The 24,725-nt window shown below is 39.4% G+C and overlaps 1 protein-coding gene across 1 annotated transcript in view; it reads left to right on the top strand.

The window, feature by feature from the left end:
- Nucleotides 1-19,585: 19,585 nt before the first annotated feature.
- Nucleotides 19,586-24,725, top strand: part of STAB2 (stabilin 2) — a gene marked incomplete at its 5' end in the record, with an annotated part of 104,997 nt that continues 99,857 nt past the window's right edge. The window contains 3 exons of the mRNA XM_083365378.1: nucleotides 19,586-19,666; nucleotides 21,025-21,158; nucleotides 23,596-23,711. Of these exons, the coding sequence (XP_083221504.1) occupies nucleotides 19,586-19,666; nucleotides 21,025-21,158; nucleotides 23,596-23,711 (331 nt within the window). The remainder of the gene's footprint in view (nucleotides 19,667-21,024; nucleotides 21,159-23,595; nucleotides 23,712-24,725) is intronic.

The raw sequence follows: 24,725 nt of genomic DNA, 5'->3' as shown, positions 1-24,725 counted from the left end.
AGCTTTCTGCACTAGGGTGTGGGTTTTAGTATTGGTTAGAATAAAACATAGAATTATTTAGTAAGAATCTGTACCTATTCTATCTGTACCTATAGTTGAGAAATAGAATCAAGATCACGTGAAGTTCTAGTACTGTTTTACAAAGCCTTAGTAAGACCACACTTGGAATACTGCAACCAGTTCTGGTCACAATATAAAAAAGAAGTTGAGACTGGAAAGTGTACAGAGAAGAGTACAAGAATGATTAGGGAACTGGAGGCTAAAACATATGAAGAAGTTTACAGGAATTGGGTATGGCTAGTCTAATGAAAAGAAGGACTAAGGGAGACATGATGCATTTTTCCAATATTTGAGGGGCTTCTACAAAGACAAGGGGGTCAAACTATTTCCCAAAGTATCAAAAGGCAGGACAAGAAACAATGGGTGGAAACTAACCAAAGAGAGAAGCAACCTAGAAATAAGAAGAAATTTCCCAATGGTAAAACCAATCAGCCAATGGAATAGCTTGCATTCAGAGATTGTGCTCCATCACTGGAGGCTTTCAAATAGAGACTGGACAACATTTGTCTGAAATGGTATAAGGTCTCCTGCTCGAGCAGAGGGTTGGACTAGAAGACCTCCAAGGTCCCCTCCAACTCAATTATTCTGTGTTCTAGAGATTATATATTACAGAATCCATCTGATCTCCAACTGAAAAGATCAGAAAGCTTTCATCAGTTCTGAGATATAATGGTCAAAGGATAGCTGCAGAAAGAGAACTGAGGCAACAGGTTTCCTTGTTGTTGTTAGCTGCGAAGTCGTGTCCGACCCATCGCGACCCTATGGACAACGTTCCTCCAGGCCTTCCTGTCCTCTACCATCATCTGGAGTCCATTTAAGCTCACGCCTACTGTTTCAGTGACTCCATCCAGCCACCTCATTCTCTGTCATCCCCTTCTTCTATTGCCCTCAATCTTTCCCAGCATTAGGCTCTTCTCCAGTGAGTCCTTCCTCCTCATTAGGTGGCCAAAGTATTTGAGTTTTAGCTTCAGGATCTGGCCTTCTAAAGAGCAGTCAGGGTTGATCTCCTCACAGGTTTCCTACTCTTACACTAAAGCTAAGCATCTCTGAAAAAACCTACATAGATGATAGGCCAACTAGATTCCAGGAGATCCAAACAAATCTAGTACAGTTCTACTCTCTACAGAAGTGTTGATTTCCTGCTAAAATACACTGACATTACTGTCCTAATTTGTTGATAATTCAATGACTGTTCAGGATCCAAATTACTTGATAAAGTGTCCATGGAGGAATACCATCAACAGGAGTATTATAGCATTGTTACCTTAAGTTACAACTTGAGATTTCTGGAGTACAAAACATGTAGGAAAAAAGTTGGGAAAAGTCCTGGACTTGCTGGCTTAAAAATGGCTTTTTCCAAGTCCTTGGAGTTTTGAAAAGCTTGTCTACAACGCTAACTACGTTGTTGATCCCAATAAAGACATTGGCTGAATATGACGTTTAGAAATTTCTTATCAACCAGCAAGAACCATTTTCTTCAATCTGTAACTTTAGCTTTTAATCCCAGGAGCGTAGGTCTGCTTTCCTTAATTGTGGGGCAAAGAACCACAAATAAGTTTATTACCGATGTTTGCAAAAAAGGAGAAGGCGCCAGAAAACCCGAGGCTCTACCGTAATTTAATTCCCGTTGCTTTTATTCTACTGCCATCTGGTGGATATACGGAAAGGGACAGCCAAATGATATCAATAAAGGAGAATATTTGCAGCTCAGGAATGAAGTAAGGGTTCCTTGCTGCTCTCTGAACTTGGTTGCTTTCTTGCAGACATTTTATTACCTAAACCAGATAGTCACTGATGGCATCCTTGAAAAGTGGCACTTTCTCCTTTATACTGAAAAGATACCGTATAATAAAAAGTTATTGAAATAATTTATCTGAATAATAAGACAAAATGATAATAAGATAAAAACAGAATAACATGGAATACCAGATTCAACCATTTATGAAAGCTTTATTTTTTCTTTTAAAAAGCACTTTCTGACTTGAAAATTAGAACAAGGAAATATAGAGCTGAATCCCCAAGCAGAATATTTACCCAATAATATAGATGCTATAAATATTTGAAACTTTTTTTCATTGCCATTTGGTGTTTCAAAAAAAATATGGGAATTCAATGGTTCCTAGCTATTTTTGGAGGAGAGGGGAGAAGGACAGGACAAGACAAGACAGGGGAGGGGAGGAAACATAATTTTAACAAATATGTTCTATGATAAATTATCCAGCTCTGCAAACATTGCTGATTAAAATGACAGGAAAGAAGATTGTGGAAATAAAATTAGCTTGAGTGATGGCAGTCAGGATATGTCCATACTCAGAGAATTATCAACAGATTATCAGGCTACTTTAAGCCCTGCATAATTGACACTTTCAGGAAAAATGAGAAAAAAGTTCCAAATTTTTAGCCTACCATGATGACAACATCTGATGTTGCAAATAATCTGAGGAAATTTCATTAAAAAGAAAAAGACTGCCATATAAATAATTGTGTGAGGGGGGGATGCTTTTTCTTTTTCAAAAGAGGTCCAGACCTACACCAGGAGAATTTGGAGGCAAAATGTTCAGATATTCAGTATTAAGATAAAAATAAAGCCGACAAGGAATGCAGAGTTGCAAAACTCTTCTGCCTTTTCTGAGAGACATTGGGACTGAAGAGCACCAAACGCTGCATCCCATCTGAAAGACAAATTCCAAATGAAACTAGATTCTTTATGGCTGTGTTTACTGAATTTAACACTGAGCAGAGGCCATTTTGGTTTCTCAGTTGTTAGCAAGAATTTTAAGACAGTGAATTTAAGTGATTTTCCTTCAATAAATATGAGACTAAAGGCAAGGTTGTTTGACTACTACTGGCACCCTCTGAGGTGCTAGACCTTCACAGGGTCTGCAAGAGAGTCAAGGGGTGGGTGGGTAATGACACCAGATCCTGCAGTTCTATGTGGCTAGATTAGTCTCTCCTGAAAAATACCTCTGAGGCGAAGCCCTACAATATGGTCCCACTTATTCCTTTATTTCTCAGGATTTATACCAGACATGTCAAACACAAGGCCCGGGGGCCAGATCCGGCCCGCAAAGTGGTTTCATGCGGCCCACGAAGCCATCCTGGAAACAGTGAGGGATTGGCCCCCACTGCCTTGGTCCTGGCCCAGAGACCCTCCTTCTGCCAGAGACCCTCAGATCTGTCCCACTCCTGCCCGGGCCCCCATAGGCGCCCTTGATGTGAACGATGTAGAGCTGGCCACGCCCACCCAGTAGGCCATACGCACTCTAGCCACGCCCACCCAGTAGGCCACGCCCACCCAGGCCACACCCACCCGCCCCCCTGAGGGCAACCGCAATGCTGATGCGGCCCTCAATGAAATTGAGTTTGACACCCCTGATTTATACCATTAAGAAACAAAACAGCACTTATTTTAACTAACAGCTGACTTTTGATGCATATGTTTGTCTGTGTAGATATGTACAGTAGTCCGACTTTGGTTGTTTGGTTGGTTTATTTGCCACCCAACTCATTTCAAAGTGACTCTGGATGGCTTATGCCTTATAGCATTAAAAGCATTAAAACCACAAAAGATAAATATTTAGTTTGCCAAAAAGGAGTCAGTGACTGTGACTTGCAAAGCTTCTTCATCTGAATAATCTCCTCTGCTGGATGACTGAGACAGGAAGGAAGGCCACGCTGCCTTCCTACCCTTTGCAGCTAAAGTTAGGGTGGACTGGCATGCAAACAGGAAAGAGTACAGGGGAAGCATTGTGTGTACACACACACACACACACACACACACACACACACACAAAGCAAAGGTGGATGGATGATGGATGGATTGAATAATAGAATGGTATGGCTACCCATCTCACAAGATTGAGCCTGGATAGTATACAAAGATTAGAACAACAATTAAAACCAATCACCTATGATTCCCAAGCTAAAACAATACATCCCAGTCATGAAATATCAGCAATAGATATGGTGAGAATACATAATTAAACATTAGACATCATTGCAAAAGTTCATACCAAAAAGACCCCCAAATTCACACTTCTAAGTAAAACATATTTTATCTGACCAGTACTAAAGCTGATACATCTTATTTTACCTGCCACAGTCTTCATTTTTTGTCTAGATATCTGCACCCCTGACACATTCTGCTAAGAGCACTAGGACAGCAGTGAGAGGCAGGATGGGGACAGGAGAAACAGAGGCATGGCAGAAGAAAATGTTGCTTGAGGTGCCCCAGATAGGAAGAGAAAAGCAGACAGAATGTTGGAATGAGAAGAGTTGAGGTTATCAAGACTTGGAGCATCTGCAGGCTTGGCTAACTGAGTGCTAGGATACCAAACCATAGAATTCAATTCAAGAAGAAATTCCATCTGGAGATATATATTGCTCTCCAGCTCCAGTAGCCCAATCTTCAGCACCAGCTGGATTTGCACAGCATGCTTCAATCACAATTAATTTAATCCAATTTTATGGAGTTAAGTGACACAGTAAACCATAAACTTTTCCCAATAGACTCCCAACAGTTGCTATGTGATTGGCTAATTTCTAGTTCAGTATAGTGAACACAGCAAATGAATCCCTACCCTAACAGTGGAATCTACAGGGAGAGGAAGAACTGAGTACATGAAGGCTCCTAGGAGTATTCTCTCTCCCCCCCCCAAAAAAAAAATCTCAGAACCAAGGGCTTCTTCAATAATAAAACTCTATTTGTTTTTGTATTTTCTTCTGTTCAATTCTCTTGGATAAGTCCTTGCAGTTTTGCTTAAGATTTTTCAGAAGTGATTTACTATTGCTTCCTTCCTAGGGTTGAATGAGAGTGATTGGCTCAAGGTTACACAGCTGTCTTGTGCCTGAAATATGACTAAAAATCAGAGACTCCTGGTTTCTAGCCTTAACTGCTACACCAAACTATCTCTCTTTGTTACACCACATGAATAATCCTGAGGCAATGCTTCCTAACCTTAGCGATTTCCAAGTGTGTGGACTTCAAATCCCAGAATTCCACAGTCACCATAGCCATTGAGGAGAATTCTAGAAGAAGAGTGAGTGTTCAAAATGTCCCCCCTTGATGGTGGGTGTGCAACTACTGCTAAGGAAGCTTCTGCTCTAAACGGATGACTGTGATATTGTTTCTTCATTTCTTTTTACTATTTTGGCATTTTCAATCTGCATTTAGGAACACAACCACAGATTTTCTGTGTTGTAGTTCAGTGAACAGCCAAGAAGATGGATTGCAGGTCCCAAGAGAGAAAAAGCTGCTGACAGGCCCCTTCCCTGTGTAAATAAGTTAGGATAACTTCCACAGGAAGACCTTCTAACATTGCAGTCAAAGTATATTAATAAACTGTTTCAACATTCCCTGCTTATCAGGGAAAAAAGAAAGATTTTTTTAATGCTGTGGGAAAGCATATAGTACAAGGTCTAGATACAATTGGTGGTGACAACTCAGCTTCAACAGCACTGTTTCTCAACCTTGGCAACTTTAAGATGAGTGGACTTCAACTCCCCAAAGCCTGGGGAATTCTGGGAATTGAAGTTCATCCATCCAAGTTGTCAAAGCTGAGAAACTACAGAATGAGGTGTCTGCACAATAAACCCCCCATCTGGAAATACCACATCAGCTAAAATGATTTCATACAAATATTGTATGTAAACCACATATCTTAGGTAAGTGTTAGGAAACACACTTGATGACTCATTTGTGCTTCATGTAGGATTGCATGGGTGAATAAGACCCTTTTCTCCCCTGATTTTAGGTCAGAGAAACAGAATGGGGACCTCGGAGCCTAATCACCAGATTCCCTTGAGATCTCTGCACTGTAGCCGGTGGTCTTCTGCATTGTCTCAGCCATGCCTGCTTGACTGATCCAGCTCCTCTGAACGTCCTTCCTCAGCAATGCCTTCTGCATTATTGCTTTCAATTGAGCTGCCTTTTGTCTGCAATTTCACCAGCTGAGAGAGCCTTTTAAGAAAAAAAAAGGGGGGGGGAAGCATGCCACAGAGGCCGCTGAAAGGATCTAATCTGTGGATAAGACCACCCCTTGACTGACAGCATGCACCACCATCAGCTGGGTGCGCCATGAGCGTATTCTCTCCCCAGTCAGCTGTCGTTGCTTTCTTCCTCATTAATGCTGATGAAAAGCTGTGGGCTCCAGCAGACACCGACATTCCTCAGCATACCATCTGCAGCTCCACCCCTAGACTTCCAATGGGCTTCTCAGAATTCATTCATTCTGCCCGCCCCCCACTCTCTCTCTCTCTCACACACACACACACACAAATATATATTCAAAGTTGCCTCCTATTATGCCTGATATCAGGGTATGGAATTACACAACTCCTATCAGGCTCTGCATCTCCAAGCAGATGCAACTTGTGTTTAAAATGACTCTAGCTCTGCTTGATTTTCTTATTTTTTGTTTTTTACCTTATTTTTTTTCCCAAAGATTTGGAGAGAGTAACTATAGGAAATGTAACAACCTCCTAGGCATGTTTCCAGCATCACAGAATGGCTTATTTTCCAGTTTGCTTCAGCACAAAATACTGTAATTGCCCTACTATCTTTCTGTTATGCTCTGCTGATTGACAAAGGTATAGTTTAGGAAGGTAGATGGGTCCCAGTTCCCTTTCCTTTCCTTCTGTTTCCTTTCTGATTTATTCCCTTCTGACTTACCTCCAGCCACCTCCCGACACAACACTCCATAATTCTGCGTTCTCCTTTCCTGAAAAGTACAAGTTGTTAATAGCGATTTTGTTCCTTTCCAACACAGACTTGTTCAAGGCATCTTTAATAACTGTTTAATACTTTGCCAGTCATAGAAGTGGCTTTGTAGAAACATACCTGGGTTTATGCAAATAAAAGGATTGCACAGTGCCTACCATACACTTTATTAAACTGAGTGGGGGGGGTCACAATATTTAGGCCCATATTCAAATATTGACTCTCTCAACATGTACTCACAGCAGTATCTCCAGCAAAGAGAGAAAAAAATGGAGAAAGGAAATGCTATTAAAAGTACAAAGGTGGTTTTTTTTCCATAACTGATACTTCATTTTTATGGCATGCAGATAATATTGTCAAATCATCTAGATACCAATTTTTGGGCCTGCAGAAGTTTCCACATAAGATCAGAAGTTGGGAATGGATGGCCATCAGCATGTTCTCACCATTGCACTGAATGTATCCATACTTTTTTCTTTTTTCTTTTTTCTATTGAAAAGTTTTTCAATACATTTTATCTTTAACAACCCCTCCCCACCCACTCACCCCCTCCCACCCCTACCCAACCCTCCCCCCTCCCCTTCCCCCCTCCCCGTCCCCGACTTCCCAGAGCTAAATACAAGGTATAAAAGTAAAAACAGTCATAAACAACCATATGCTAACAACAATAAACTATTAGGTCTATCGCACTTTAGCTCTTATAAAATGACTACAATCAATACAAATATCACATCAATACTTATTCAAATGCTAAATGAAACTTTTTAGTCCCATATTTATTCTGGATGTAATCAATCCATTTTTTCCACTCCGTAATATAACGTTGTTGCGAATGGTCTTTCAAATAAGCCGAAATCTTCGCCATTTCCGCCAGGTTAGAAACTTTTAAAGTCCATTCTTCTATAGTCGGCAGTTCCTCCTTCTTCCAATATTGACCTACTAAAAGTCTTGCTGCCGTAATTAAGTTCAACATCAACTTAGTGTCCACAACAGTAGTATCAGTAATAATGCCCAGTAAAAACAATTGCGGACAAAACTTTATCCTTTTCTTAAATATCTTCTGCATGTTCCACCAGATTTTAATCCAAAATGCTTTGACCTTTTTACAGGTCCACCATATATGAAAATATGTTGCATCTTCACCACCACACCTCCAACATTTGCTAACTTTTTAGGATCTAAATGCCACCTATAAAACATTTTATAAAAATTCTCTCTTAAATTTTGGGCTTGTGTAAATTTTACATTTCTCACCCAGATCTTTTCCCAAGTATCCATTGTAATAACTTCTTGAATGTTCTGAGCCCACTTTATCATACTTTTCTTTTTCATGAGAAGCAAAGAGGATCAAGGAGTTGATTGGTTCTTCCTAAGAGAAGTTAGTCTCGATTAGGACAGATCCCAGTTTTCCATATCAGTCAGAAGATGGCCACCTTCATTATAGTGACAAGATCTTTGTTTTTCAAAAATGCTGGCTTCAATATCAGACACAGCTACTCGTCCCTCTGGACATTGGCTTTGCCAGAACATCCAGGAAAGCCTTACATATAATTTACAGATAAATTGTCTCTGAAAGGAGAGATTGAGTTGGGAGTTAGAGTTGGAGGTCAGTTTGAGGGGGTCCATAGCAAAATTTCTTCTCGAGAGCATCTTGCACACCAGGAGGAGGAGGGAGGCCTAGCTAGGCTATATACAAAGGGCACTCTGACCCACATAGGGAATAACCATATCCATTTTCTTTCTTTTTTTCAATACAAGTTGAAAAAAATATTGAATATTGAATTTTTAATATTTACATATACATGTATTTGTGAAGCAATACAGTGGTTGGGTAGTCAAAATAACAAGTTGTAAATAGTTCAGGTTACATCAACAGGGATTCCCTCTCTGGTTCCCTTAGTTATCACATAGCCAAAATAGTCAAGTTAATACATTTCTAGTTGTAACCTAGTTAATTAACAAAATTTTCAATATATTTTCACTAATACATATCAATATCCTGTTTTTAAAGTTTATCTAATTGCAATAAAATATTCTAGACTAGCCTATAATATATGAAAGAAAGCTTAATGTTTGGGTAACCCACAATTCCCTATTTCAATAAAGAATAATTCTCTTGTCTACAAAACTTACATTGTTCATTACAAAACATTCTTATGTTTTACCATTAAAATCTAGTTTTCATCTTAACAAATCACCAATTATTAGAAAGATATTTTTTGCCTTAACCATTCAACAATTATTAAAATACTATATTTTGTATATAAAATTCTAGATTCTATAATATAGTTCAAAAGTAACAACTAATATATTCAATAAGTCGTCTTAACCATACATCAATTGTTAAAATACTATCTTTTGATATATCATTCCAAATTCTATAATATAGTTCAGAATTATATTCTAAAAGCTTAGTTTTCCCTTACAGATCTAAAACCTAAATGTCAAATCAGTTATATTTTTAAGAGATTCCCCTTAATCCATTGAAAGGTGTTTTTATAGTCTATCTTTAGGAATCCCAAACAAGAAACAAGTTCAGTTTTTTAAATCTAACTCTTGCCTTCCTTTTGTGCCAATCAGGCTTCCCTTTTGGCGTCTTTAAATTCTCAAATGTATCTCCCTTTCTTCCTATACTCCTTATTTGAATCCAGGGAGAGCATCCAAATGTCAGTTTTGCAAAGAAAGTGTCCCCTTTGTAACCATTGAAGTTTTGCTTTAATAATTCAATTTTTGATGATTGATGTAATATAGTTGTCATTAGATCAGTCACGTCTTTTTCTTCTTGCAATTCCATCTGGATTAGGCAGAAAGTAGTAGCTGGTGTTATGGTTGTCATTTGATTAGTTGAATTCTCAATATAGTATATTTGAACGCCTTTAGTGTCTTCACTCTTACTATTGCTTTCTTCAGGTGCTATTGCTTTTTGAGTTGTACGTTTTGTAGTTGACATTGAAATTTGGACTTTAAGGTTCTCTGTAGGTTGCATTTGTTGTTCTTTGAAATCTCCTATTTTAGTGTTAGTTTCCACTTCTTCTGTTTGCTCTTGGATTATCATTTCCTCATTTAAGGTCAGAATTTGATTTGGTGGCTTTAAGTTGTCAGATTTTTCTTGCAGTTTGGCTTTAATTTGCTCTGTCATTGCCAAAATCGTGTCCAGTATCAGTTTATAATCAAGTGGTGGGATATATTCATCCATTCCGTTGTTGTTTGCAGCTAAATCTTTCATGGAGGCTATTTTAATAATAGTCAAAGATTATCCACCTCCAAAAGAGTTGTTTTCAGGGCCAGATGTTCCCACACTTATCTTTAAAAGTAATGTCAAAGACAGCTCTGTTATTCAGTCAGCTCTCACAACAGAATAACTTACTTGCTGTACCAAGTTTCGCCACAGGATGTCATCAATAGCATATAGATTGCAATATAAAACTTTTGTAGCATTAGTCCAATTTTTTCCCCTTAATTCACAGCTTAGAGAGGAAATAGGGTAGTAGATCCCCACCAAAAAATAGGAGCTTTTTAGTAAACCGGAAGCCACCATGTCCATTTTCCATAGTGCCTTCAGTGTAGAAATATGGAAAACATAAATGGAAAATCCTATTTCAAGCCAATCTGCATTGATTGAGGTTCCAGGAGAAAAAAAAAGAAGGCTGCAGAAGACTCTGCTCCCCTGGGCATAATCATTAAACATATAGTCCTCCACTTATGATCCCAATTGGGGCTGGTATTTCCATCATCATTTCTGGCAATCATAAGTCAAATCATTACCATCAGATCCAATTTTGTGACCATTTTTATCATGTTCTTAAGTCATGTGCTCATACGTGTGAATCCACATTAACCAATTGCATTTTTTGCCAGAAATCTGCAAAACCCACTGCAAATCAAGATCATGTGACTGTGGAGTACTGCAAATGGAGGTAAATGTGAGCCAGTTGCAAGCTCCCAAATTGCAATCACAACCACAGAGGGTGGGGTGGGGTGACAGTTGTAAGTTTGAATTTAGGTGTTAACTGATGTTTTGGGAGGCTGTCGTTAATTTGAATCATTGTTAAGCAAACAGTGGTAGGTTGAAGCTTAACTGTATAGCTGTTATCTTTTCCTAAATGCTACTAAAGGTTTATGCCTTTCAAGTATGAGAGGGTCCTTGGTGCTCTCTGAGCTTGCTTGTTTTCTTGAAGGTAACATCATCAGTGCTGGGTAATGAAATTTTTGCAAGAAAACAACCAAGCTCAGAGAGCACCAAGGACCCCTCATTTCAACCCTGAGCTACAAATATTCTCCTTTATTGGTGCCTCTCAGGTAGTCTGTAATACCAGATGTAATACCTACATCTGCCTTTCTGACTGAAGGTGCCTCTATGTTCTGACAAAAACCTTCGATCATTTATGCTCCAATATTGTAGGTGATAAGGGGAGATGTTGTAAATCTGAAGGGGGGGGAGAAGGGCTGGTTTGTTCGTTTTCTTTTTCTGTTGTGATGGTCAAAGAATGATTATTGTTTGGTTTCATCTTGACCAATGCACAGGAAAGGGAAGTGCCTGGTTTCTAGCCCCTCTGAGAGATATCCTGGTTGACACGGGATAAGAGGAAATAAATTACTGTGACCCCAAAGTAATGTGAGCTTTGCAAAGAGAACAGGGGTACAAGAAAAACAAGCCATGTATAACATCAGTTCCTAAGTTTCTTGGCTTTGTACAAGTAATCAGGAAATATAAAGCCTTTTTTGTGAAAAAGTATTCTCTGCTGGTTGTTTAATCAAGTGCTCACAGAAATGGCCCTACTTATATTTTAATAGAATTGACCAAACCAAGATGACTTTGAAAACTGGATGACTCTGTTTAGGAATATTGGTATTACTTGTTTGCTCATGAAGCTTTGCCAACATTTGGGAGCAAAGATATGCATAGTTCAGACAATATGAAAGAGGGCAAATACTTTTTCAAACAATGACAGTTGCCACCATTTGCAGGTATCCAACAGCATGTTCCCCATTTCTCTGACAAAAAAATATGACCGGAATCCAAGTAAAATACACTAGTTTCCTCATTTAAAGTGACTTTTTCCTCTCTGTAAAACCAGATAATTTCACCAAAGTGTTGGTGAGTTTGAGTAGGATTTGTAAATGGTCTAACGACTGAGAAAGCTGCAGAGTTAGAATGGACATAAAACATCTCCAGAAAGCTGCACAGCTTTGGACAACTACAGAAATTATGTGGCGTGTACTTGAAATTTACTTTCAAGGATTCTATAAATTAAGCAACCACCAACCATGAACTCCACTGTCTATCACAAGATAGGTGTTAGGGCTATTTAGCCTCTCTTACCAATTTTGGTAACAATTACCTAAGTACAGATTCACCTTCCACTGATTCATTGGGACTATATGAACTTCATTGTTGCAAGACTCACAGCCTTCAGTATCTCAAATCCATATCTTTGCCTTTCAGATGTCTCAACTGTGCAGACATGCTTGGAAAGGGAAAAACCCAGATCCTACTCTCCCTTGTCATCACTCCTCTGATTACATCTTCTTCTGGGAAAACAGTATTTCCTCTGATAAAAGTCGGAAGGATCTAGCTAAGATGCAATCTATTTTGTCTTGGAAAGGAAACCTCCCCACACAATAAGACATATACAGCATTGAGCTTTGCTAACTTTTTGCTGTAAATCAGTTGCTAACTTTGCAGTTCCCATTGCAGTAGCTATAAGAAGGGGGCAGGTTCTCTTTAAAAAAAGACTTCTGCAAGACAGCTCAACCAGGCTCTCCCACTCCTTAATTCATCATCTATCCACATGATCTTATTCAACTTTTTGCTGTGCTTCTAATTCTGCGGACTGTATTTTTTTATTATCTATTCCAGAGCTTTCAGGCAATTTCCTCCCTGGAGATTGTTTCTTAGCAGCTACTACACTACCAGCCAAAGATAGATTTAACAAGGGGCCCTCAAAGAAACCTTTCAGAACTGATGCCACTTTCTGGAGAGCACACATTAACCGACAGTCTTGCAAATTACAGTAATCTAGACAAGAAGCACACCCCGAAGTATTAGCTGTCCTTTATTTTAAGATTACATTAACAAAATCCCCTGTCATTTCTTTAGAGCCCAAAAAAAATCGAAGGAGGGTCTCTTCTGAGACATTTGCCACACCCCATTCTTGCTATGGGCTAAGATGCCCTGGCTCCTCTCTTCTCCTCCCAAGAAATAATGGTTGGAAACTGACCAAAGAGAGAAGCAACCTGGAATTAAGGAGAAATTTAACCACTGATTAATTGTTCTAACTGTCAGAACATTCCCCCTTAGTTCTAGGTTGCTTCTGTCTTTGATTAGTTTCCATCCGTTGCTTCTTGTCCTGCCTTCAGGTGCTTTGGTGAATAGCTTGACTCCTTCTTCTTTGTGGCAACTCCTGAGATATTGGAACACTGCTATGTCACCCCTCATCTTTCTCTTCATTAAACTAGACATATCCAATTCCAGCAGCCGTTCCTTATGTTTTAGCCTCCAGTCCCCTAATCATCTTTGTTGCTCTTCTCTGTACTCTTTCTAGAGTCTCAACATCTGACAAAACTGGATGCAGTATTCCAAGTGTGGCATTACCAAGGCATTGTAAAGTATTAACACTTCACGTGATCTTGATTCTATCCCTCAGTTAATGCAGCCTAGCACTGTGTTGGCTTTTTTGGCAGCTGCAGCACACTGCTGGCTCATATATAAGTGATTGTCAAGTAGGACTCCGAGATCCCTCTCACAGTTACTACTACTGAGCAAGGTATCACCTATACTATACCTTAATATAATGAGATTTACTTTTAAAGGAACAAGAGGTTTATGAGATCAGACATGCAGTCATTACACTACAAACCAGATATTGGTTCAAGCTTTAAATATCAATCAATAAAGGATCACCGAAAAATGAATCACTGAACAAATACTGTCGTTGTTGTTGTTAGCTGCGAAGTCGTGTCCGACCCATCGCGACCCTATGGACAACGTTCCTCCAGGCCTTCCTGTCCTCTACCATCTTCTGGAGTCCATTTAAGCTCACGCCTACTGCTTCAGTGACTCCATCCAGCCACCTCATTCTCTATCGTCCCATTCTTCTCTTGCCTTCAACCTTTCCCAGCATTAGGCTCTTCTCCAGTGAATCCTTCCTTCTCATTAGGTGGCCAAAGTATTTGAGTTTTAGCTTCAGGATCTGGCCTTCTAAAGAGCAGTCAGGGTTGATCTTCTCTAGGACTGACCGGTTTGATCGCCTTGCAGTCCAAGGGACTCGCAGGAGTCTTCTCCAGCACCATAGTTCAAAGGCCTCAATTCTTTGGCACTCAGTCTTTTTTATGGTCCAACTTTCACTGCCATACATTGCAACTGGGAAGACCATAGCCTTGACCATACACACTTTTGTTGACAGGGTGATGTCTCTGCTTTTTAGTGTGCTGTCTAGATTTGCCATGGCTTTCCTCCCCAGGAGCAAGCATCTTTTAATTTCTTGGCTACAGTCCCCATCTGCAGTGATCTTGGAGCCCAGGAAAATAAAATCTGTCACTACCTCCATTTCTTCCCCATCTATTTGCCAGGAATTGAGAGGGCCGGATGCCATGATCTTGGTTTTCTTAATGTTACATTTCAACCCACGTTTTGCACTCTCCTCCTTCACCCGCAAAAAGAGGCTCTTTAGTTCTTCTTCACTTTCTGCCATTAGAGTGGTATCATCTGCATATCTTAGGTTGTTGATATTTCTTCCGGCAATCTTAATTCCAACTTTTGATTCATCTAGTCCTGCCTTTCTCATGATGTGCTCTGCATATAAGTTAAATAGGCAGGGCGACAGTATACAGCCTTGCCGGACTCCTTTCCCAATTTTGAACCAATCAGTGTTTCCGTGTCCAGTTCTCACTGTTGCTTCTTGACCTGCATATAGGTTTCTCAAGAGACAAATAAGATGGTCTGGTATGCCCATCTCTTTAAGAACTTGCCACAGTTTGTTATGATCCACACAATCAAAGGCTTTAGCATAGTCAATGAAGCAGAAGTAGATGTTTTTCTGGAACTCTCTAGCTTTCTTCATGATCCAGCATATGTTGGCAATTTGATCTCTAGTTCCTCTGCCTCTTCGAAATCCTCCCTGTACTTCTGGTAGTTCTTGATCCACATACTGCTGGAGTCTAGCTTGTAGGATTTTAAGCATAACTTTACTAGCATGAGAAATGAGTGCAATGGTGCAATAGTTTGAACATTCTTTGGCACTGCCTTTCTTTGGAATTGTAATGTAAACTGATCTTTTCCAATCCTGTGGCCACTGTTGAGTTTTCCAAATTTGCTGGCAAATTGAGTATAGTACTTTTACCGCATCGTCTTTTAAGATTTTGAATAGCTCAGCTGGAATACTGTCATCTCCACTAGCTTTGTTGTTGCTCAGCTTTTCTAAGGCCCACTTCACTTCACATTCTAGGTTGTCTGGCTCGAGGTCAGTGACCACCTCATTGTGATTATCAGGGACGTTAAGCTCATTCTTGTATAGTTCTTCTGTGTAATTCTACCATCTCTTCTTAATCTCTTCTGCCTCTGTTAGGTCCCTGCCATTTTGGTCCTTTATCATGCCCATTTTTGCATTAAACGTTCCCTTCATCTCTCCAATTTTCTTGAAAAGATCTCTGGTCCTCCCTATTCTATTGTTTTCTTCTATTTCTTTGCACTGTTCATTTAAGAAGGCATTCTTATCTCTTCTAGCTATTCTCTGGAATTCTGCATTCAATTGGATGTATCTTTCTTTTTCTTTTTTTCCCTTGCCTTTCGGTTCCCTCCTTTCCTCAGCTATTTGCAAAGCTTCCTCAGACAGCCATTTTGCTTTCTTGCATTTCTTTTTCTTGGGGATGGTTTTGGTTGCTACCTGTTGTACAATGTTGTGAACCTCTGTCCATAGTTCTTCAGGCACTCTGTCTATCAGATCTAATTCCTTAAATCTATTTGTCACCTCTACTGTATATTCAACAGGGATATGATTTAATTCATACCTGAGTGGACTTCCGGTGGCTCCGCGGCGACGGAGGGAGCCTTCCCGGGCTGCCCGCGGCTCAGCTGGTGTTTTTTCGCCCGAAACAGCGCCGATCAGCTGTTCGGGCGAATCTGAAGCCCCCTCCTCGGGAGAAGAGGAGGGGGTGAGCCCCCAGGTGGGGGTTGAGTTCTCCGGGGCCGCCTGAGCTTGGAGCTTGGGCGGCCGAAGGATTGAACTCCCCCGTAGCCTGGGCTGCTCCCAGCTGACCAGCGTCTCTGCTCCGGACTTTATGGAGCAGAGCCAGGCGTCTGCGACCATCCCTGCTTGAAGGAGAGACTATGAAAGGGAAAGAGCAGGCAGAGCAGTACAAGAGGGAAAGATGAAGAGATGAAGAAGATTTTATTTTACTCTCAAGCTTGATGGATTTTGCTTAAAACTTAAAGTGAAAGTGCGTCACAATTGTAAGTAAAAGATGGCGGCGAAACCTCCCCCTAGAACTTTTCGGAGTGCTGGAAATTCTCCGGTGCAACAACAATCATTGCTGCAGGCGTTGCATTCTCCTGATGTATTGACATCGAAGGATCTTGAAAAACATACCCAGTTAATTTTGGAGTCAATGGGTGTTAAATTTCTACAGATGGAGGAGAAATTGGAGAAATTGGAGCAGAGAATGGAAGAAAGGATGGAACAGAAACTTAGAGAAATGAAGGTAGACATTTTGTCCTCAGTGCAAAAAGTTGCTAAATGTGTGGAGGTGCTGGATGATCAAGTGCAAGACTTGATTCAAAAGAAAGCTTTATTAGAAGCAAAAGTATTGGAAATTGAAGATTTAAAAGACAAAATTGACAGTGAACAGAGCTTGGCCCAATTTTACCAGATGCAGTTTGCTGTGAGAATTAGAGGCCTAAAAGAGAATATTAAGGAAGATTTAAAGCAGCTGGTTTCTGAGGCTTTTGAGGGAGTATTGAACCATCCAGCATCTGAATTAAAACAAGGTATGGACAAAGTGTTCCGTGTGAATTCGTGGATTGCTAAACAGAGAAAGTTGCCTAGAGATGTGGTGGTTTATTTTGTAAAAAGGGAAATTAGAGATGAAGTTATACAAGCTGCCTACGATACCAAAGTTGTGATTGCTGGTCAACAAGTTTTGGTTTTAAAAGAAATTCCTCCAAAGATTTTAAAGAGAAGGAAGGATTTTATATTTCTTGTGCAAGAGCTCAAGCAAAGAGATATGAGGTTCAGATGGGAGATCCCAGTTGGGTTGAGCTTCATGTATGATGGCAAAAGATACTGTTTGAGTAATGTGAAGCAAGCGCATGATTTTTATAATAATGTCTTGGAAGTAACCCCATCAACACTTCTGGAAGCTGCAGAGGGATCTGGAGAAGGAGAACATCAAGAGGATGAAGATGCACAGATAGACGAGAAGGGTACAGGAGGAGTTCAAGCTGCAACTCTTTTGGATGATCTTAGAGAACAGAGGGTGACGCGTGCTGCCTTAAAATGCTCAAAAAAGAAAAAAAAATAAGACCAGTAGAAATCTATGGAACTTCCACAAAATATTTATAGTTAAGTGGTAGTTGTGTTTTTTAAAAAAAAAAAGTTTTGGGATGCTATGTATGGTAATAGATTTTTTTTTTTTAATTTGGAATTAATGGACAACTTACGACAGAGGAAGAGGAAGAAAGTTTTGTGGGTTAATGTGGGTTAATTTGTGTAAGAACTATTTATTAATGTGCAAATGAGAATATGTTAAGGTAATAGTGAATTGTGGAAGAACATAGATGGGAATGATGCTAGTTTTCTTTTATTTTAGTTTTTTATATATATTTAGTATTATTAAGGATTGGTTTACTATATACAAGCTAGAGAGTGATGGATTTTAGAGTTTATAATTGTTAGTATATGATTGTTTATGATTGCCTTTTAGATATATACCTTGTATTTTGCTCTGGGAAGTCGGGGGGGGGGGGAGGGGGGAGGAGGGGAAGTGGAGGGGGGGAGGGAGGGGAGGGAGGAGGGGGAGGGGGAAGGGGGGAGATAGGGGGGAGGTAGGGAGGGGAGGAGGGAGGGGGAAGGGGGGTTTTTTTAAAGGAAAATTGTATTTTATAAAACTTTTCAATAAAAAAAAAAAAAATTCATACCTGAGTGGCCTAGTGCTTTTCCCTACTTTCTTCAGTTTAAGCCTAAACTTTGCAATGAGAAGCTCATGGTCTGAGCCACAGTCAGCTCATGGTCTTGTTTTTACTGACTGTATAGAGCTTCTCCATCTTTGGCTGCAGAGCATATAGTCAATCTGATTTCTGTGTTGACCGTCTGGTGATGTCCATGTGTAGAGCCGTCTCTTGGGTTGTTCGAAAACAGTGTTTGCTATGACCATCGTATTCTCTTGACAAAATTCTATCAGCCTGTGCCCTGCTTCATTTTGTACTCCAAGGCCAAACATGCCTGTTATTCCGGTTATCTTTTGTCTTCCTACTTTAGCATTCCAATCCCCCATGATGATAAGAACATCAATTTTTGGTGTTAGTTCTATAAGGTGCTGTAGGGCTTTCATAGAACCAGTCAATTTCATCCTCTTTTGCACTGGTGGTTGGGGTATGGTTTACCTTGGATTCGAACTGAGATCATTCTGTCATTTTGAGGATTGTATCCCAGTATTGCTTTTCCTACTCTTTTATTGACTATGAAGGCTACTCCATTTCTTCTGAGGGATTCTTGCCTGCAGTAGTATACCTGATGGTCATCTGAATTAAATTCACCCATTCCTGTCCATTTTAGTTCGCTGATACCTAAGATGTCAATGTTCAGTCTTGTCATCTCTTGTTTGACCACGTCCAGCTTGCCTTGATTCATGGATCTTACATTCCAGGTTCCTATGGAGAAAAAATCTTTACAGCATCGGACTTTCCTTTCACCACCAGACACATCCACAGCTGAGCGTCCTTTCGGCTTTGGCCCAGTCGCTTCATTCTTTCTGGCGCTACTAGTACTAGCCCTCTGCTTTTTTCCCCAGTAGCATATTGGACGCCTTCCGACCTGAGGGGCTCATCTTCCAGTGTCATATCGTTTTGCCGTTTGGTACTGTCCATAGGGTTTTCATGGCAAAGATACTGGAGTGGGTTGTCATTTCCTTGTCCAGTGAATCACGTTTTGTCAGAACTCTCTGCTATGACCTTTCCATCTTGGGTGGCCCTGCACGGCATAGCTCATAGCTTCATTGAATTACGCAAGCCCCTTCGCCACGACAAGGCAGTAATCCATGAAAGGGAAATACTGTCTACATTTAACCAAAGCATAAATACAGTTCTCCCACCTCAGGAAATTTTCTCATCAGTTACTTAGAGCTTCAATCAAGGGCAAATGGTCTTCTGACTGCCATTTAAGAAAGATTTGTGGGTGACACTTTGTGTCACAGCTACTTTCCCAAACAAGTGTCCAGAGTGTTATCCTCTGTCACTGACACTTGGTCTTCTGTCCTTGAAACTTTGCTGTCAACAACTGCAGAAACTGGGGAGGGGGAAGTTGTTGGGTGAGAGTTGATAGAGTGAAATAAGGCAGGATGCCAGTTAGGAAGTGTTAACTGGGCTTGCTGTAAGCATTTTCCACAATCCCATGCCTTTGGGGTAAGCTTTTCCTGTCCAGTATCAGGTTTTGTGTGGTCTCTATTCTTTGCTCACTGCAGGAGAAGAAGAAGAAAAGGAATGTGTGTTTGAAAGGCACTATCTGCTGATGTGGAAGAACTGAGCAAAACAGCATCTTGGGATGTTCTATTAACACAGTGATAGAGTCCATTTACAGCCATTTCTTCTTCACCATGAGAAAGCAATTGCCACTTGCAATATTCCTATCCTTGGTGATGACAAACGCTGTCAGTCTTGTGGAAAATGCTCAACAGGTAAGAAGTATTTTATATTATGGTGATGGCAGAAGCTTATGTGTAAATTCATACTTTTTACCCCAAGTAGTCATACATCAAGGGCTTTGGGGTGAATTTTGAGCATGATTCAAGAGTTCAGGCTTGGAATTTCTGGCTGATAAATCAGAGATAAATTATAAATCAGTATTTATATTACCCTCTCTGTAAACATAGTTTAGTTAATTTATAATTTTAGTTATCCCTTGAGAATAAGTATTCTTAAACAGAATTTACTTCAAATAAAGCTGTAAAGGGTTGGGCTTGTAAACCAAGTTGGATGAGACTGGTTTATGATGTCTCCGGAAAAGTTTGATGCTCAAGAATTTTCTCCTTCTGAGACTTGGAGGACTTTTCTCTGAAGAAAAGAAAATTGAATTCAATGCAAAAAAACCATTTCCTTTCTCAGACAAATATTTATTTATTTATTTTATCCCCAGATATTATATCCTGATCTTATACCTATGCCCAATTAAACAATAAGAAAACTAACTGAAAAATTACAGGAAAAAATCAGAAACAGATAAAAATATTTTCTGTCTCTTGAGAAAATCTGTTTCTAAGTAAGAGGTTTAGGCTGAAGACCTAACTGGCCTCTTTTAGTTCTATGATTCAAGGAAGGATGTTGTCATACAACAAAAAATGTTGACCCATTTAAGTGTGTCTCAAAGAAAGGAAATAACCTCTGGGGGTAATTTTGCCAGGAAAAATAGTCTCCCCCAAAATAGTCTCCCCTATTTAAAGAACATTAATCTTTTTCAATGGCACATTCTGTGGTTGTGCCCAAACTAAATTGCCATAATGTCCTATTCTTGGGGTTGACCTTGAAGACTCTATGAAAATTTCAGTTTATGCAAAACACAAATGAGAACCTGATTTAAGGGCTAAGGCCAATTGTATGAACTGTGGCTATATTTCTTGGACCAATGCAATATGGTATTAACTTTAAACTCTAGCTAATTTGGAGTTGCTTCATTTGCATGTTTCTTTAGGCTATTATCATACTTGGAGATCAGCATCAGAGTAGAACTGATTAGAAAGCATGCATACAGGATCTTTTTGGTTCAACCTTTCTGGAACAGTGTCCCCCAGAATATGCACATGGAGCCTTCTTTTCTGGCTTTATGAGAGCCTTCTTTACTCCATCCCATACTTGAACAATGTTGTAGACCATTGCTGCTTTAATATTTCTTTTTATTCAGTATTCCTTGTTGTCCCTGAAGTCATCTATAAAATGAAATAGAACATTGATATGTCAAACTGCTATTAAAAGCACAGTTGTGCTCTTACAAAAATGTTTCTTTAATTTCCCTATCTCTCTCTTTCTCACTGTCCTCTAGGAAAGACAGAGATGTGATGAGGATATAATCTTTACCATAAAAACTAAATGTGGAGCTTGTTCTGTTAATTATAAAGCCAGGTGTCCTGAAGGTTACACCAAAGTTACCAAAGGCTCTGGGAGACGTGGATGCAGGTAATATTTATGTTAAGCACTTTCTACTCTGAAAGTTAATTACTTAAAGGGCTATTTTTTCTGGTCAGGTTAAACTCTATTCTTGCAATATATTTATGGATATATTTGGCAGGAAAAGAAAGAGGTTTTATTGACCCTCTCCTTACACATACTGTACATACACACAAACCTGCAGATTCTATATTTCTAGCTACGAGTTTATTTGAAGTATATGGTATAGATGTGTGGAGGTGAAGATGGTGGGATGTATCTGGACATTTCTTCTATAGATGCACAAAGAATTCCTCTGGGTATTCAGGAACCCCATATTTCTAAGCCTCCTCAACACAGAGAGATGACTCCTACCCCACTTGCAACTGGGAGCTGAAGTGGGGTGAGAGCCTTTTCAAAGAATATGTTGTTGTCAAGTCCTAAACAGTTGCACTTTTAAGGTATTTGAAAGAAAATGAAGTACTGAAAATTTGGTTAGGCTGTGGAAGTAGTCAGGTTCAAGATCTGGGTAATGCTTTATTGAAGCTGATTGAAGGACCAAGCTACAATTGAAAATATTAGTCATGTTCATTAAGTGAAAATAGTTCTTGCGAAAGTCCCGTAAAGAAGTCTGATATACTAGATCATAATTAGCTCTCCATCCCATTGTAAGGAAGGGTTAAACTCAAAATAAAGTGGGTTGGAGATCATATTTGACATCTCTGCTAATATGTGTGGCAGCATAGATTCTACTACTCTAAAACTTTTTTAATGTTACACTAGATGGCTAAGTGTGAAAGAAAGTGAGGACAAGGATTGAAGAGAAATCAAATCCTACAATATTTGGTTGATTAAAACAGTTAGAAATAAATGGAGGTTCAAGTAAGATTTTTTTTTGCAAAGTCCTGTCAACCTTTAATAAACTTTTTGCTGACATCAGGATTGAAAAGTTGCTGTTTTAGGGATTTGCTTATAGATAACAGATGGTATATGAGATGAAGAGATATCTGTTTGTAATTTTATAGAAGGTGAAGAGTTATTGAATTTGTTTATACGTGTGATGAAAGTTGCAAGTCACTTCACATTTTTTTCTTTACTATATACTTCTTTTCTTTTTCATTTTTCTTTCTTTTTTATTTACTTCTGTTTAAGTTTTGTTTGTATATCTTTTACTATTGAAATTAAAATTCTTAATAGAAATTATATTTTTTTAAGTATGAATACCAGTTGGGTGGAATAGTTAAAGACTAGAGGCCTGGGGAGAGGCATATTTGAGGGAACACCTGCTGCCAGCATCAAGCTCCCTTCGTCCAGTGCGCTCCCACAGGGAGGGTCTTCTCAGGGTGCCGCCGGTTAAAGATTGCCAGCGGGTAACACCCAGGGGTAGGGCCTTCTCAGTGGGTGCGCCTGCCCTGTGGAACCAGCTGCCTGCGGAGCTTAGGACCTCCGTTCATTCCGCCGGGACCTGAAGACCTGGCTCTTCGAGCTCTCTGGCCCAGGCTGAGAATTTTTTAATTTTAATTTTAACTGGGTTTTTTATTTTTCTCAGGGTTTTTTTTAATCTTTTTTAATTTGTTTTAACGTTTGTATTGATTTTCTTTTAAATGCCCTGTAAACCGCCCTGAGTCCTTCGGGAAAGGGCGGTATATAAATCTAAATAAATAAATAAATATTCAGTTCAACCTTCACCCTCTTTTTCAGCCTAGCTAACCTCACAAGGTTGTTATGGGGATAAAATAAAGCTTCCTACAGTGTAAATTACATTATGCTCCTAGAGGGGAAAAAGATATAATTTTAACAGAGAGAGAAAGCTCTGCAAGGAAAATAATAGAGCATCGGGGAGAATAATTCTAATTTAATCCTTCCCTCTGTGCTGCTTTTCTTTTTGCTGTTAAGGAAGTATTGTTAATTACAATAGTAAAAAAATAATACAAACTAAACTTAAAGAGAAGAAAATGAAATAGAAAAGAAGAAAAATGCTCTTGTCTCCACCATATTAAACTGAAGTAAACATCAGTTCATCCACTTGTACAATAGGAAGGAAGTATATATGAAGTTTCAGCTGTTTCTCTGAATGCAGTGGATATTACTTACAGACCAAGCTTATTGTTTATTTACTGACAAATGTTGCCAGCCAGTCCCCTCATCTCTTCTACTGAGAGACCCTGATTTTTCCCTGCAGACATTGGATAGGAATTCACGTCTTCTTTCACTGCACAAACTTCTTAAATAACCCAATTTCACTGCATTCAATTTTTATGTTTGTCCTGACATACTCAAATTCTCACTTGTATATAATGAAGTGGGCAGAAGCAGGCTCCTGTACAAAACCATTTTATTTCTTTTGACAAAATTCATTCCTTATATACAGCAGATATTATCCATGCTGTTGCTCTTCCATTAAAAGAAAATATTCCCCAAGTGGAAATCAAGAACCTTAACAAAAGTCTAAATCTTTGTCTTATAGATACCACTATGAAGTCAGCTCTTTATCTCTTTCTTTCAATGGTTGTCAGCATACCTGTATGCGAAAGTTGCAGCAGCCACAATGTTGCTCAGGATACTGGGGACAAGACTGCCTAGGTAAAGACCTTTATCCATGTGATATCAAATAATTATTGGGGTTTTTTTTCTTGCGTTCAGAAATCAATTCCTGTTTTTTAACTTTTAGTGCAATATGCTTTACTTAACAGGGACATTCATGATTTATCTGAAAATATTTTGCAAACAATGGTGCAAACATTTGTTTGGGGGGGCAGTTAAATCTTCCCTGTGAGGGTTGTGCAGTCTCTTATTTGAAATTGTGGGAAGCTGTGGTCAAAATATTCATGAACTACATGATATTTCAGGTTATAATGTTATGAAAAGTTCCTAACAATAGCAATATTCTTAACCCTAACCCAACAGCTCTGTTTGAACATCCTGAAATTCCTAGTTCATTAATTTAAATTAGGACAATTTAGAAAAATACAGTTCTTTGGCAATACACACATACATACATACCTATTTTCAAACCTATTTCACACCAGTACTTCTAGTATTTTATTCATAAAGTAATATTTATACCAGGGGTCTCCAAACTTGGCAACTTTAAGACTTGGGGACTTCAACTCTCAGAATTTTCTACGCTAGCTGGGGAATTCTGGGAGTTGAAGTGCACAAGTCTTAAAGTTGCCAAGTTTAGAGATCCCTGGATTATACCAGAGTATAAAAGAAGATAGGATTCCCATCTTCCGATCCTGCACGCAGCCCAGCATCAAGGGGTTCAGGACTCCGTGCCCTCCAGCTGAGGTTCTTCCTGTTAGGGGATCCTAAATGGGCCAGAAGCCACCCCAGAGAAACAGCAAAGAAGGAAGTAAGTCCCGGGGACCTCGGAGAGACAGTGGTCAACCCGATCGGTCCAGGAGAAGCCTTCCAGAAACCAACAGGAGAAAGGCTAGCCTAACTTCAGAGTCTAGCCCAAGCTGTAAGCAACCAAAGTCAAAAGCACTATTTTAAGCTGATCCTAAACAGTGTGCTTGAATCTGGGTAAGAACATCGATTTTCTCTATCCTACCTATTAACTTTCTTGAAGGGGGAAAAAAATTTCCCAAGAAG

Source organism: Vipera ursinii (genome assembly GCF_947247035.1).
Source record: "Vipera ursinii genome assembly, chromosome: 6".
Taxonomy (NCBI): Eukaryota; Metazoa; Chordata; class Lepidosauria; order Squamata; family Viperidae; genus Vipera; species Vipera ursinii.
The sequence above is the reverse complement of the archived record's forward strand: the minus strand, read 5'-3'. Positions and strand labels throughout refer to the sequence as shown.